The sequence below is a fragment of the Homalodisca vitripennis genome, chromosome 4 (assembly GCF_021130785.1).
Source record: "Homalodisca vitripennis isolate AUS2020 chromosome 4, UT_GWSS_2.1, whole genome shotgun sequence".
Classification (NCBI taxonomy): Eukaryota; Metazoa; Arthropoda; class Insecta; order Hemiptera; family Cicadellidae; genus Homalodisca; species Homalodisca vitripennis.
Window position 1 is genome coordinate 44161698 of NC_060210.1, and position 14753 is coordinate 44176450.

Sequence of the window (14753 nt, forward strand, 5' to 3'; positions counted from 1 at the left end):
CTTGCCATTATCTGAAGGTTTCAGCTCTTGAACACACCTTATTTTGTATGGGAATAGGTTAAGTTTGTCTGTCGGCCTTATGTGTAGTAGCAAATCCGGTATTATCCTGTTGTGCTAACTTACGCATTGATTTTGTTGGACTTAGTGTCATGGAATCAGAAATATCCAGCAGCTTTTGTTCATCTCTCTTACGGGGCCTACCATTATGTTCAGCATCCTTAACAGAGCCAGTTGCCTGATATTTTTCAATCAGTGATCGTACTGCATTACGGTGAGGAATAATTAAATCTGGAAACTTTTCATAAAATTTACGCTTCACTAAATCGCTGCACATCTCATCTTCACGAAATACGTGGTCAACAAGGAAAATGCGTTCCTCGACTGAAAGTACCATTGCGTCCAACAACAAAAAACGTGCTACAGAACTTCAATAAATGAAACACGTACAACCTCAACTCAATGACTGACAGGCAACAGCCTTGTGTTTGGCAATAGCACAGAGCTACCAACGTAACAGTGAAATTATTCCCTGTCATGTCACTTTTAATACACAACTACTTTCCGAACACACAATATATGAGAGACTGTAAGAAGTATTCTGTATAAAATAGGTATTAATTTGAAATAATTTACAATAAGATTATACTACATATTAATAAGATTAACCTGCTAAGTACTTTGTTGTGATTGACTCTTATACAAGCTCAACTACAGACATTTGACTAATTCACTGACAAGTTAAAACTTTTCCATAGCTGTCCTTAATATTTTTAGAATATAAATTGTAATAAAATGGACGTCTTCAGTTGGAGGTATAAAAATTTATTACTAATATTCCACAAAATAGATACAATCATATAGAAATATTTAAATTACAAATTTATGGTATAATTAATGCAAGACCAACAAATTTTCAACAGACTGAAGCATCACTAACAATTTTGAGGACATTTGATGTCATTCTTGTGATAAGAGCATTAAGTCGAGAACTTTCCATACCAGACCATACTTCCTCCAATCGTTTTTCTGCTGTTTTCTGTGTAGAAGTCAAGAAATTGTTCACTTTAAGTGTAAAGAATAACACAGCTTTTTCCACCAAAGGTGAATATTTATCACATACAAAATGAAGACTTGTTGCAACTTCTATTGGAATATCTTGCAAATTTGTTACAATTAAGGCACCCTTTTCACGGACTGTATCGTTTAATTCCACTAAAAGTTTTCCAGATTCCTCTATCAGACGTGGTGTTCTCAGATCTGCTCCAGTAATCATCACTGGTTCTTTCACTTGGCTCATTAAATATTTGGTTGCTAATTTGCTTGCATCTTGAGCCAGACATCTGGCGGTTTTTCCAGCAGATTCACTATCATGGAGCATTAAAAATACTGAAGGTTGATTTGGTTCAGTTATTAATACAGATTTTATCCCAGCTGCCAATGTATACCATACCTTTTCTTCCTGTTGGCTGTATGACATTTCTAAACTATCAAGTTCATCATCAAGTATTTTCTCTGATGCAGATTGTTCAAACACATTAACATCAAACGATCGGGGTCCTTTATTTGAATTTAAATATAATCGCAATATAACAGCTAACATACCAATTACTATTACAACATATGAGATATTCCAAGTTGTAAGGTAACTTGTTTTTGCAGCTGGCCGTACATTTTCTTTTATTAGTTCTGTAATCAAAAAGTAAAGTTTTGGTTAAGTTTGTAGTCTTACATAATTGAACTTATTAACATATTTGTTGACTTAAATACAAACAAATATAAATATTTATATTAAGTGCATATAAATACTTATATTAAGTACAAATAAATATTTATATTAAGTACATATAAATATTTGTATTAAGTATATATAAGTATTTTATTAAGTACATATAACTCTCACCACCCAGCTCAAAGCAACTGACGTAAATAATCTGTAATTTTATTTATATACTACTAAATTACTATAACACTATAGATGCAATCTAAAAATCACAACAAATAACATTTATTTTACCTTTATGTATTTGTACTGCACTTTGTAATGGTGTTCTAAGATGTTATTACTAATTCTGATATTACTTCTTAGTGAAAGCTGATGTTATTAACCAAATACAATTTTTAGGTCTAGCATTAGACAAAAATTGATCATGCGATATTCATACTAAAGCCGTTTAAATCTAACTAATTCCACATTATCTGCAACTACGAACCATGTCATCTCAGTGCAGTGCTGAATATTTAGAACCACTATATTACTTCCACAACCAATCACAGATTGCATATAGCATTTGTTTATATGGTGCCACAAATACAGAACGTTTAAATAAACGTTTTAAAGTACAAAAAAGCCATTAAAGTTAAAATATAACTTTTTTTATTTAATTGTTTGGAATTATACACAAAAGGACTATGTGCAGGAAATACATTTTTCACAAGAATTCCAAATAATATAAAGGGAAAAGAATTGCCAAATATTCAAAACATAAGTAAAAAAAATTATTACATCTAGGATTATACTTGATAGATGAATTATTTTAAATATATAATATAGTATCATTTTGGTGTAAAGACTATGTGACACTATTCAATGTACAATTAAAATTATTGTCTCTTCTCTATTCTCTATCAGTGTACCTCTTAGGTAACAAGAACATCTATGCAAAATTGCATGGCATTGTTTTAGAATTTTCTAGGATTTTAGTTGGTGTTATTGAAACATATACAATATTATGTTGTGTATTTTGTAAATAACATTAAGTTTTATGGGATTTATCAACATATGGTTTATTTAATCATTATAGTAAACTACATACCACAACGAAAAACCACAAAGAATAAATAAATAAAAATACCTTTGTTCATTCAAGTGTTTCAATACACTGATTTTCAAACCAACTCATTTCACGTTTAAATATTAAAAATTCTACATTTAATTCAACTATAACAACAATCCTTAATCTAAAATGTATTTAACTAAACTATAAGACAGAATAAATAAATAACAATTAATATATCAACACACACGTAAAATGTTAATTCTTAATTACAGAACTACAGGAATAAAACCTCTTAATATTTTTTTTACTTGAGAGGATATGTTCTCTTTGAGACATGCAGGAAGGAAATTGTACACCGTCGGGCCAAAGAACGAGAAACTATTTCTTCTGATCTCCCTTGTCACTCTGAGAAAATGAAACTCCTGATCATGGCGGGTGATTCATTGTGAGACCTCCCTCCCAATATGTTAGTCTCCCACTCAGGAACTGAGGCTCCTTGATGGAAAGAAACTTGTGGATCATAGAGCTAGTCAGTATCCTGCATATGGTTGCAAATGGTAGCATATTTAATGGCCTCTCGGTATCCAGACCAACATAAGTCCAAGAATTTTTACCTTTTCACAGACTGCCATACTCCTTCCACCCAGTATAACCCTCACGCCAATCTTGTTAAGGGTCTGTACTAAGGGGCGTGGTGCGCTCACTTTTCTTTTCTTCCTAGCAGAAGTCCTGAACCCCAGACTCAGCTAGAGTCGATACATCTGAGGAAGATGCCATATGGAGGATGACCACCAAAAGTTAGAGGGAGCAAAAGCTGAAAGACCGCTCCCAAAATTGAGTGGAACTGCCAAGAAACGAATGGCTTGGTTTCGGAAAAGAGGTTACTCTCAAGAAGAAGCCAGAGATTTGGCCTTAAAACCAATCCCAGAAAATCAAAACAAATACATTAAAAGACAAATAGAAGGAAAAACAAAAAGACCTCACTCTGATGGCTCCACTCCGGAAATTTATCGGAGAAAGAAAACAAGGAATGAAGTGAGACGGGGGTCACGAAAGGAGCAATCTGCACTTCTGCAAATACCTTCTTACAAACTAGCTGCAGAGGGCATGAGGATGGGAATATTACACTCTGATTTTCCCAAAACTCTACTCTCATCTGAACAGATGGAAGATATTAAGAACTTCATCCTGGAAGCGATCGTGGAGCAACAGGAGGGTCCCAACTCGCTAAGCTTCTACGGGATCAACAGGAGGCAAGGAGTCCTGATCTTCATTTGTGAAAATAATAACACAGCAGAGTGGCTGAAAGGAAGCAAGATTCCCTTAAGCCTTGGGAAGGGACCAGTCTGAGGATTGTACCAGAGGGAGAAATTCCTCGTGCAAGAATCACAACTGCCTATTTTCCAAATAGCATAAATGAATCCACCAATAAGATAATGAAGTTCTTAAAGGCACAAAATAAAGAGCTATCAGCTGGTGAATGGAATGTCCTGCATAGAAGTGACGAGGGAAGTCAGTGCTGCTTACCCTGGCAGTCGACTGCACTACAGCAAGCAAGCTTGAAAAAAAGGGTCCATGGATCAGCTACAAGTTTGGGAAAATTCAGTTATGACTGAAGAAGAAACACCAGGGGAACACTGAGGAACCAAAATATGTGGGGGAGACTTCAGAAAAATCTGAGATTATCACCAAAGAAAAGAACATCGCTGAGGAGATGGAAGTGGAAGAGACCGAAAAGGTATCACAGCAATCTGAACATACCTTACCTTAGAGGTCTATTCCTGAAGCCAGCGCGGCGGTTCAAAAAGAAAAACCTACTTGCTCCCTCTTCCTGAAGAACGAACCCTCTCTGAAAGGACCATCAGTTTCGGCAAGGGGAAGAAAAGGGGGCAGTGTCCCCAAACTTTTGAAGAGGATGAATGGGGATGGACCACCAGGGGGAGGTGGTAAAAAGATATAAGTATGCGCGTCATACAGATAAACCTTTACCATGCCAAGGGTGCAACCAACATCTTGGGTAAGAGGTTTATCACAACAGGCCTGGGTATCGACCAAATCCAGGAACCTTGGATCAACAAAGGGTACATCAGAGAGTTGACAACTCAGATTGGTGATCTCATATATGATTGTTGAATTACAAATCCGAGAGCATGTTTTCTAATTTCAAAATATATAACAGCTTTTCCTCTTACAGATTTGATCTCAAAGGACATGGTGGCAGTGTCTTTGAAAGTGGCCTCACAGCAAGGGGAAAAAGAAAGAAAATCGTAGCCTCAGCCAACTTCTCCAACCTTTCAATACCTGCCCACCATTAGAAGTAGAAATGCTACTGCATCGCTGCAGAGAGAGAGGCTCAGCCCTCATTCTAGGTTGTGACTGCAATGCTTATCCACCTTCTGGGGAAGCACAAACATAAACCCAAGAGGTGAGGAACTCCTGTAGTTAATTTTACTTAATTACTTAGTTCTAGAAAGTAAAGGGTCTAGTTCCACTTTTATTACAAGAACTAGACAAAAAGTTCTGGATATAACCTTATCCAAAGGACTCAAAAATATAAACATAGTAAGGTGGCATGTTTCACAGGAGGCCTCATTTTCGGACCACTGCCCCATTAGGTTCGACATGGAGGAGGAAGGTGAGGTGAACGTGACCCACAGGGTTCCTTAATCCACCAACTGGAGGGCATACAGTGTCCCTAGCTGAAGAGTTGGAGGAAATAGAACCCTACCCGAAAAATGAACTTTATTTAGAAAGATCTATGAAATTTATTTTGAAAGATCTATGAACTTTATTTAGAAAGGTCTGCTGAACTAGTTGAACAAGCTAATATAAAGGTCTATGAGAAAAACTGTCCTCTCAGACAAAACAGGCTAATGAAAGATGTGCCTTGAAGGACTGTTAGGTTAGAAACACTTAGAAACAAAAATAAAAAATTATTATAATGGGCAAAAAGGACAGACGACTGGACCCTTATCTTCATGCCCTAAATGAATATAAAAAAGGAGTTAGAAAAAATAAAAGACGAACCTGGAGGAAATTTTGCAAAAACATTAATAGTCTACCAGAGGTTGCTACGCTTAATAAACTCTCCAATCCGATCACTCCAACCCAATGGGATCCTTAATAAAGACCAATGGTGATCTTACAGAGAACAGAAAGGAGACTTTAGAGCTTCTGTTGGAAACGCACTTTCCGGGGAGTTACTTTACCAGAAATGAGGATTCATATTCTGTACTCGAGGAGAGATCCGGTCGGGAAGTAGCGAAGTCCAGACAGTGGTCAAAAAGAATATTCACATCTGAAAGAATTAAATGGGCAATAAGATCCCTTAAGCCATTTAAATCTCCTGGGGCAGCTGGAGTTTTTCTGGCCCTTCTTCAAGAAGGCCTGGACATCTCTTTAAATACTCTAATTATTCTGTTTAGAAGCAGCTACATTCTAGGATTTTTTCCAAAGAACTGGAGGATGGCACTTGTGGTGTTCATACGGAAAAAAGATAGGGATCCGACTCAACCCAACTCGTACAGACCCATAAGCCTAACCTCTTTCATGGTGAAGACTGTGGAAAATATAATCAATAGACACATTAGGGATGAAACCTTACTAATACACCCACTCAGTCTATCTCAACATGCGTATGTAGCAGGTAAATCAACTACCACCAGCTTTCGACTGAGTAGCATATCAATCCATGGAGGTAGCTATGAAATGGTTTGGAGTTCTCTCGGATGCTGTCAAGCGGATAGTAGCCCTCCTAAAAAGCGGACAAGTTAAAGCAAAGATCGCTGACGAATAGGTCACCATCACGGAAGGTCTTCGGATTAACCCATCAAAAACAAATATGATAACTTTATAAAAGAAAAAGGTTCCAGCTTGTACAACCTGTCCTGGAAGGAATCAGGATAAAACAGTCAAAACAAGTCAAATATCTGGGTATAGACCTGGGTGAGAGGCTGACTTGGAACTCTCATATTGAGAACACAATATCTAACTATAGAGACTCTTTGGATTTAAATGGGGTTTGAAACCCAAAATGATTTATTAGCATTATATATATATATATTATTTAGTTATATTATGTAGTATTATATTTATATATTTGCTTGACGATGTTGTTGTCACTAAGAAAAATTATGAAGAACATCTCAAAGCATTGAAAGAAGTGTAAATCATAAAACAGAAATTTATCCAGAGTAAAGTGCACTATTTGGGTCCAAGCATATTCAAAGATGGAATATCTACAAATGTTGACATGATAAAATCGATTCTAAACATACATGCCTGAACTGAAGGATTTCAAACAACTAAAAACTTTTACTGGCATGACAAATTTTTATTTAACATTCATTTTTAAATTTGCTGATGTTTGTGATCCTCTCAATGCTCTGTGGAAAAAAGGTTACTTGGATTTGGACGGTGGAATGTTCAGAAGTAGTGAACAAAATCAAACAAGCATTAAGCATTAGTATCTACTCCAATCTTAGAGTTATTTGACACAACAAGATAACTATAGTAGTTGTAGCGGATGCATCATGAGTGGGTATCGATGCAGCCATCTTTAACCAGTACTCACTTGGCAAAGATAACCAATTGCATTTGGCTAAAAGACCTTAACATCTACAGAGAGAAATAACTTCCAAGTAGAGAGAGGTCTTCGCGATCACTTATGATTTGGGAAAATTTTTGCATTTATCTTTGCAGTTTTGAATTTTTAATACAAACAGATTAAATCCACTCTTGTCTATTTTTGGATCAATGAAAAGAATCCCCCTCATTTACTTCATGCAGACTTCACCAATGGGCTTTGTGCCAAACTCAATTTATTTTCAAAATAGAGTATGTGTCCACCACGAAATTTGCTAAGGTCGATTGTCTATTTGTATACAGGGTGATTCGAGTAGTGTTACCAGCACTTTCTAAACTTATTGTACTATAAAAAATAATAACGAAAAAAGTTCATATAAAAATAGGTCTGAAAATGTTTTGTTACTGAGTAACAGCCAACCAAAGATTTCACCAACAATTTAGAACTCAATGTTAAATGATCATTGGCTGGGAGTTTGGAAAGAGGTATTTAGAGACGAGTGCAGATTTTTCTAATGGGTTTTGATATGTTAAATTGAATAAAGTTTGTTCCATAACTGTATCTCTCTTATTATTTAAGATGTACTATGTAAAACACAAAAAAGAGCATTAAAAAACAATTTTTTATGTTCAAAGTACTGAGCCGGGGCTCAGTTTGGGCAATTTATTTTTTGTCTATTATTTTCCCACCTCGGCCACTCTTGTCAGTCGGTGGGGGAGTCACTCCGTCAAGTATTGATTTTCTGCCTGGTTGGACTGATTGGTTGAGGTCAGCTGGTTGACCTTGAACTAGTTTACCGACCAGCTGTTCACCGGCACCGGCTACTGTTCGGAGCGGTCAGGGACTGTTCGGAGACACGTTCGGAGAAGCTACTGCGTTTGCTGTCTGTTCGCTGCTCGTCCCGTTCACAATGGCTGGCTAATTCTCCGACTTTCGGCAGGTAAATGTTCTTTTGCACTCTCTTAACTTATTTAGGTTGGCGGGTTTTTCTCTCCCCACCCAGACATATATTATCGTAGATTAGTTATAAGTAATTTATATATATTTTTGTAACTTGTGTTCCTCGTGTACGTGTTCGTGTCGCAAAGTGTTCGTTCCTGTCTTTCGTACATTCTAAAATTTGTTAATTTATTTACTATGCTAGTTTAGTTTTTTATATTTTTGCTCTAGTGCTTTCTAACTGATCCGTTCGCGCGAACGGAAATTATTTATTCCGTGTACACACTTTGATTTTGTTTAGTGTAAGCGAGACGGTACAGACTTTGCAAATTTTTGTTACCTCGTGTTTTGTGTTGCGTGCAAAATTGGGTGGCAACATTCATGATTTCGATTTTATTATTTAATTATTGTTATTTGGGAAATAATGTATTGTTATTATTTGTAAATTATATATTATTATCAGGCCTACCTTACAATTAATATTTAATAGCAAAATGTAAATTATTATAATATAATGATTAAAATCCAGCGAATTATAGTTACAAGTAAATGTTATCACGCTTAATCATTTAGTATGGCTGTCCTAGCCTATGTAATATTTAATATTGTCACCAAGTAGTTGCATCTTAAAATACTTGGTGTCTTGAGTTATTTTTAGGAAATAGTCTTTGATACTTAAAAGGTACTGTTAGTTTACAGATTGTTATTTTTTTTTAATTGTTAAATTTAAATATTTTATTATACTTTGGCAAACATAATTAAGTTTTTATTATTTCTCGGGTTGTAGTAAAGTTGTTCTGAATATCTACTGGTTATGTTGGGATTCTTATAGGGTCCCCGTGAGTGCCGTCAGCGGGACTGGTGCGGCGAGTCTGCCGGAAACAACTAAAAAATGGAATGCCCGCGCCCTGCCAGCGCTATTAGACCGGCATCCAACGGAGTGTAGTGCTCCCATTCATTTCTTCTGGAACAAGGTTGGATTAAAAATGTGTTTTCTTTACTTCTTATACTGAAACTTGCGAGGACTGGGGTGCAGGGAGCGCTGCCCAGATGTTAGATCTGGAGGAGGGCCAGTACCTAGCCAGTATTTATTTAGTTAGTTACATGACCTGAAGGGGAGGATTTCATCTTTAATTCGGATTCGTGGAGGCAACTAAGCCCCCGCCTCCTTCGAAAATTGGCTTTAAATATATTTTTTTTAAAATTTCGGCTACAAAACTTGAAACAAAATTACTTTTCAAAAATAGTGGGCCTAGAAATTCTACAACCTTTTTCCTCCCCTCAGTTCATAAAAATTACCAGTTAAAATTTTTGCTACTGCCGTACCTGATATTATGTTATTTAGTATATTATATTGTTTATTTATTATGTTATTGTTTCTATTTATTATGTTATTGTCTTTATTGGAATTCTATTGATTGTTGTTATTTAGTTATTAAGTTACGCGGTGCACCCTGGTGCTGAAGTAATTGTATTTTGCATGGAAATGTTTGCCACCTATTAATTATATATCATTTACTCGAAAATCTTGTCTCTTTGTCTCTCTTCCCACTAGTGGCATGTGATTGTTTTTTTTTTAATGATTTGCTCCGAGTTTGGGAGGGGCGCGCTTCCGAGGCCTCCTGTCTATTTCGCTTACTCGGAACAAAATGGTAGCAGAGCGTGGTTACGTGTTTTTACCCTCTGCGGGCCCGGGGTTTTTGTTTTGCCACTGGTGGTGAGAGGCACGAGTTGAAGTTGTTAGTTGACTTCCTGCGCCTGTTGCCGTCTCGCTGTGCTATTTTTTTGCTGATCGACAGGAAGTGTGTGTGAACTTGTTTATTTATTTTCTGATTATTGTTACTTGTGTGTTTTTGTTATACTTTGTCATCGTTGTTTTTTTTTCTGGTTTTGTTCTGGTACGTCGTAGTGTTTTGTTGCGGTTATTTTGGTTTCGCTGCCGTGTTTTCGTGGACGGCAGGAATTCTGGGGACCCTGCTGAGAGTGTTTTTTCACTGCGTTATTCTCTTGTCGCGCCTTACAATCTTGATTTGTTAGTTGTTGACTTCGAGTCAGTGTGTTGCTTGTTAGTCTGTGTTTTTTTTTTGTTGTTGTTATCATGCCTGTCTCTTCTGGTGCCTGAATACTTGTTGAAGGGAGGATCTCCATTTTGAGTTGTTGGCTCGTGGGCTTACTCCGGGTTCCGACTGCGAGTCCATGCGGAAGCAACTGCGTGATAATATGGAAACTGGACACGACCTGGCCTAGAGATTTGACGTTTTCCAGAAGCAGAGGCCTATTTTGGAGGCTAAGTTGGAGACGTTTGAGAATAGTCAGGAGGACTGGTTGGAGTCGCCGCCTACTGGCCGAGAGAGGGCTAGGTATTTGTCCCGGCTTACCCATCTACATATGAGGCTGTCGCTACTTAGATCCAAGCTTACCAGTTCTGGTGATAAGGAGTGGTTGGAGGAACGCGTCACCTTGGTTGACGGCCTGCTGACTGTACTCGAGAGGGACGAGGGGGGCAAAGGCTCCTGAAAAAAACTTTGTCTGCGATTGACTCTGCTGCGGCTGTTAAGGGTGAATGCCGGATCCCTGGGTCAGTTGTTGCTGATTTTGATGTGGGCGTTGGGCGTGGCGTCGGGGGTGTCTGGTGTGGACGGGGCCCGGGGGCCGGTGACCCAAATGCCTGCTGGATCTGGGGGACTGGGGACTGTGGTGACGGGATCCTTTGTTCAGTATCACAAGCTTCCGAACCCACTTACCCGTTGCTGCAGCGACTACCAACGGTGGATGGTCTAGATACTGAAGCCTTGCTGCGGTTTCTTTCTGAGATCCTGCGACTGCATGACTTGCCTGGTCTTCAGGGAGCGAGCTTCCTGCATGTCATCTCTCCGTTTTTGTAGGCCACCTTTGGGTGACTGTCTGGTTCGAGTTCTCCAGAGGGGTGGTTACCCTGGATGATTTTCATAGGGAGGCATTGGATTTCTTTGTTCCTGGTCAGTTGAGGGAACGTCTCCGTGTGTGAGAAATTCTTTAGGCCTCAGGGCAACGGAGAGAGTTTGGCTAAGTTTGTGGCCGAGGTGAGGGACACTGATAGGGTGTTAAGGCTCAATATCCCCGAAAAGTACTGTGGTCACCACCATTCTTGAGGGTCTCAATCCTGAAGAGAGGTCCCGTCTAGTTTTTGCTGGTCGCCCTTCCACCATTTTCTGAACTGGACCGTCTGTGCATTGCTTCGCGCAGCGTGCAGTTTGCTGACCGGCAGAGGGCGGAGAGGAACAATCATCGTTCCATCCAGCCCTCCAGGGCTGTCACGGCCGTACAGAATCCGTGGATGGGCCACATCACTCTGGTGGGCTTCATCCACCCATCTGCTATGCCTGTGGTGAACGAGGTCATACTCGTCGGGAGTGTCCTAGGAGATATCGCACTGGTCCAAAAAACTAGATCAAAGGGGGGGTTTTCTCTGAAGTTCCCCCGAGGTCTAAGAAAAAATTTCAAAAAAATAGTACCTGTGCGAAAAAATTTGATTAATAGTTTGGACACTACGAGCCTAGCAGAAAAGGGAAACCTACGGCTTAGGACAGCATCTTCGGTGTGCCCTTATATCAATATCTTAGTGGGAGACTCAGTGCATAAGGCCCTAGTTGATTCCGGGTCAGCCTGTAGCCTCATCTCTTCCCGTCTTTTTGAAGCCATTTCAAGTTTAGGTTTGGTGAAGCACACCGAGGAGTCTTCTTTAACTTGCTGGACTGCTTCTAATTCCCCTCTTCCAATTTCGAAGAAGGCTTCAATCAAGTTTAAGGTTGAATGTTTTTTCATGGGTGTGGAGCTTCCTTGTGGCCCAGGACCTGAGTATGGATTGTATTTTTGGGGGCGGATTTTATTCAAAAGACTGGTTTGGTGCTGGATCTTCAGGCGGGCCAGTCTTATTTCAAATTCAATCGGCGAGTGTCAGTCCCCTTTTCTGATAAATGCAAATCGACGCCGCAGGTTGTGGAGGTGGAGTGTGAGGAAGTTTCTGCCCCTGGGGGGACCCGTTCGGTCACTTGGATGAGGAGCAAGCTGGGGTTCTCCGTGAGCTTTGCTCAAGATTTCCGGAGGTCCTCACACCCAAGCTCGGTTCTACCCATCTCATTGAATACGAAATTCGTCTGACTGACACTCAGCCAGTACGCTCCCACCCATACAAGTTGGCTCCTCCAAAAGATGGAGGTTATGCGTGGTATCATCAAGGGATCTCTTGGATCAAGGAGTTATTGAGCCCTCAAACTCATCGTATGCCAGTCCAGCGTTCTTGGTTCCAAAGCCCTAGTGGAAAACATCGTATGGTGGTTGACCTAAGAAAACTTAATGCCAAAATTGAAATAGACTCAGTGCCTCTCCCCGATCTCCATTCTGCTTTTGATTGGTTCGGTAAGGCCAAATTTTTCACTATATTTGATTTGAACCAAGCATATCATCAGATTCCGTTGAAGAAGGAATCACGTCCTCTCACGGCCTTCTGTGTTCCGTGGAATTTGTATCAGTTACCGATCTGTGCCTATGGGGCTAGCTGTGGGGGCCAAACGTTAACTAGGTTGCTCGACTCCATCTTCCACGATGTGAAGTTCAGGTATGTCTTTAATTATCTTGATGACCTTCTGGTCTACAGTGAGTCTTTCACGGAACACGTTAAACATCTTGAGGAGGTCTTGGTTAGGTTGGGTAGGGCTGGCCTTACAGTCAATCCGGAGAAGGTGTCTTACGCCAAGTCTGAAATATCGTTTCTCGGTCACCTCGTGTCGTCTAGGGGTGTATCTATAGACCCTGCCAGGACCCAAGGCATTCGGGATTTCCCTCCTCCGAAGGATGCCAAGGGTGTTGCCAGATTCATCGGCATGGTTAATTTCTACTGTAGGTTTATTCCTGACTTTGCCGAGGTGGGCCGCCCCTCTGAACGCTTTAAGAAGGAAAGACGCAAAGTTCGTTTGGGTGTGAAGATCAAGAAACGTGCTTTTCAACTGCTTAGGGAGGCCATTATCCAACCTCCTGTGCTGCGAATACCGGACTTTAGTAGGCCCTTCATCTTGCAGACTGACTCCTCATCCTGTGCTGTAGGAGCTGTGCTTTCTCAAGAATTCGACGGCACTCGGCAACCTATCGCTTTTGCATCTAGGACTTTGACCCTTCAGGAAAAGAAATCTTCTATTTATGAGCTGGAGTGTCTGGCGGTCGTTTTCGGCATGGATAAGTTTCGGAGGTTCCTTAGAGCATTCCGAATTTCTGCTGGAAACTGACAATCAGGCTCTTTCCTGGCTATTGGCCATCCTCGACAACTCGGGAAGATTGGTCGCTGGGTTGTCAAAATTGCGGCCTTTAAATTCAGGGTGCAGCACATTCGCGGGCACCCAAAACGTCGTCGCGATGCTCTTTCTAGAATGTATCATCTACCCAGCGATCCTGTTGATTCTCAAGCACCGTTGTGTGGGACTGTGATGTTGGATTTCCCTGCTGCCTTTGAGAGTTTTGGCTCTCACCAACTTCAAGACCCCGAGTTGTCAAAACATCATTGGTGAGCTCCAGGAGGGAGAAGCCCACTCTCCTTACTTCTTGTCCAAGGGTGTCCTCTGCTGTCGTGCCCGACGCGGAGGTGGTCCCAAGATTGTTCTGCCGAGTGCCCTTCATACCGATGGTCTTTTCCTATTTTCATGTTTCTCCCGTAGGCGGTCATTTAGGGATTCACAAGACCATCGCTAAAATCAAAGATAAGTTTATCTGGAAGAGTATGGACAGAGACATTGCTGGTAGAGTACGAAGCTTGTCATCTTTGCTCGGTCAGTAAAACCAGCACAAAATACCATATTAGGACTTCTTTCCTCCGAGGTGGCGGAGCGGCCTCTTGAGAAAGTGTTCATTGGACTATGTGGGACCCTTTCCCCGTAGCAAGTCAGGGAACACCTCCCTGCTTGTTGCTGTGGATGCTTTCTCTAAGTTTTTGCTGGTTGATTCCTCTTAGGAGTGCCACGGCGTCGCTCACCGTCAAGGCACTCAAGTCCCGCCTTCTACAGAATTTTTGGAGTGCCCGCCACCTTCGTCTCGGATAAACGGCCACACAATTCGTGTCGAGGGAGTTTCATCGCTTCTGTTTTGGGCATGGAATCAAACACGTTACTACATCTCCTTACTACCCCCAGCCTTCTCATGCTGAGCGGTTCAACCGCAATCTCAGAGCCGCCCTCATCGCTTATCACGCTGAGAAACAAACTACCTGGGATGAAAAACCTGAGCTGGCTTCAGTTAGCCTTCAATTCTGCTCTTCACGAAAGTCATGATTTCCACGCCTTTTCAGGTCATGTTTAGTCGTCCTCCTTCTGATCCCTTGTCTAATCTCTGGAGTCTGGATAGTCTTCTACCAGTACCTGGTACTCCCAATGTAAGTGACACTTGGGAAGCAGTCAGGGTTAAGCTCCTACAGTCTAGGGGAAAGG

At 40.4% G+C, this 14753-nt stretch overlaps 1 protein-coding gene across 1 annotated transcript in view; it reads right to left on the reverse strand.

Moving 5' to 3' along the window:
- Positions 1–801: 801 nt before the first annotated feature.
- LOC124359236 overlaps positions 802–14753 on the reverse strand; it is a 29882-nt gene continuing 15930 nt past the window's right edge. The window contains exon 4 of the mRNA XM_046811822.1: positions 802–1686. Coding sequence (XP_046667778.1) covers positions 914–1686 — 773 coding nt within the window. The 3' untranslated portion in view covers positions 802–913. The remainder of the gene's footprint in view (positions 1687–14753) is intronic.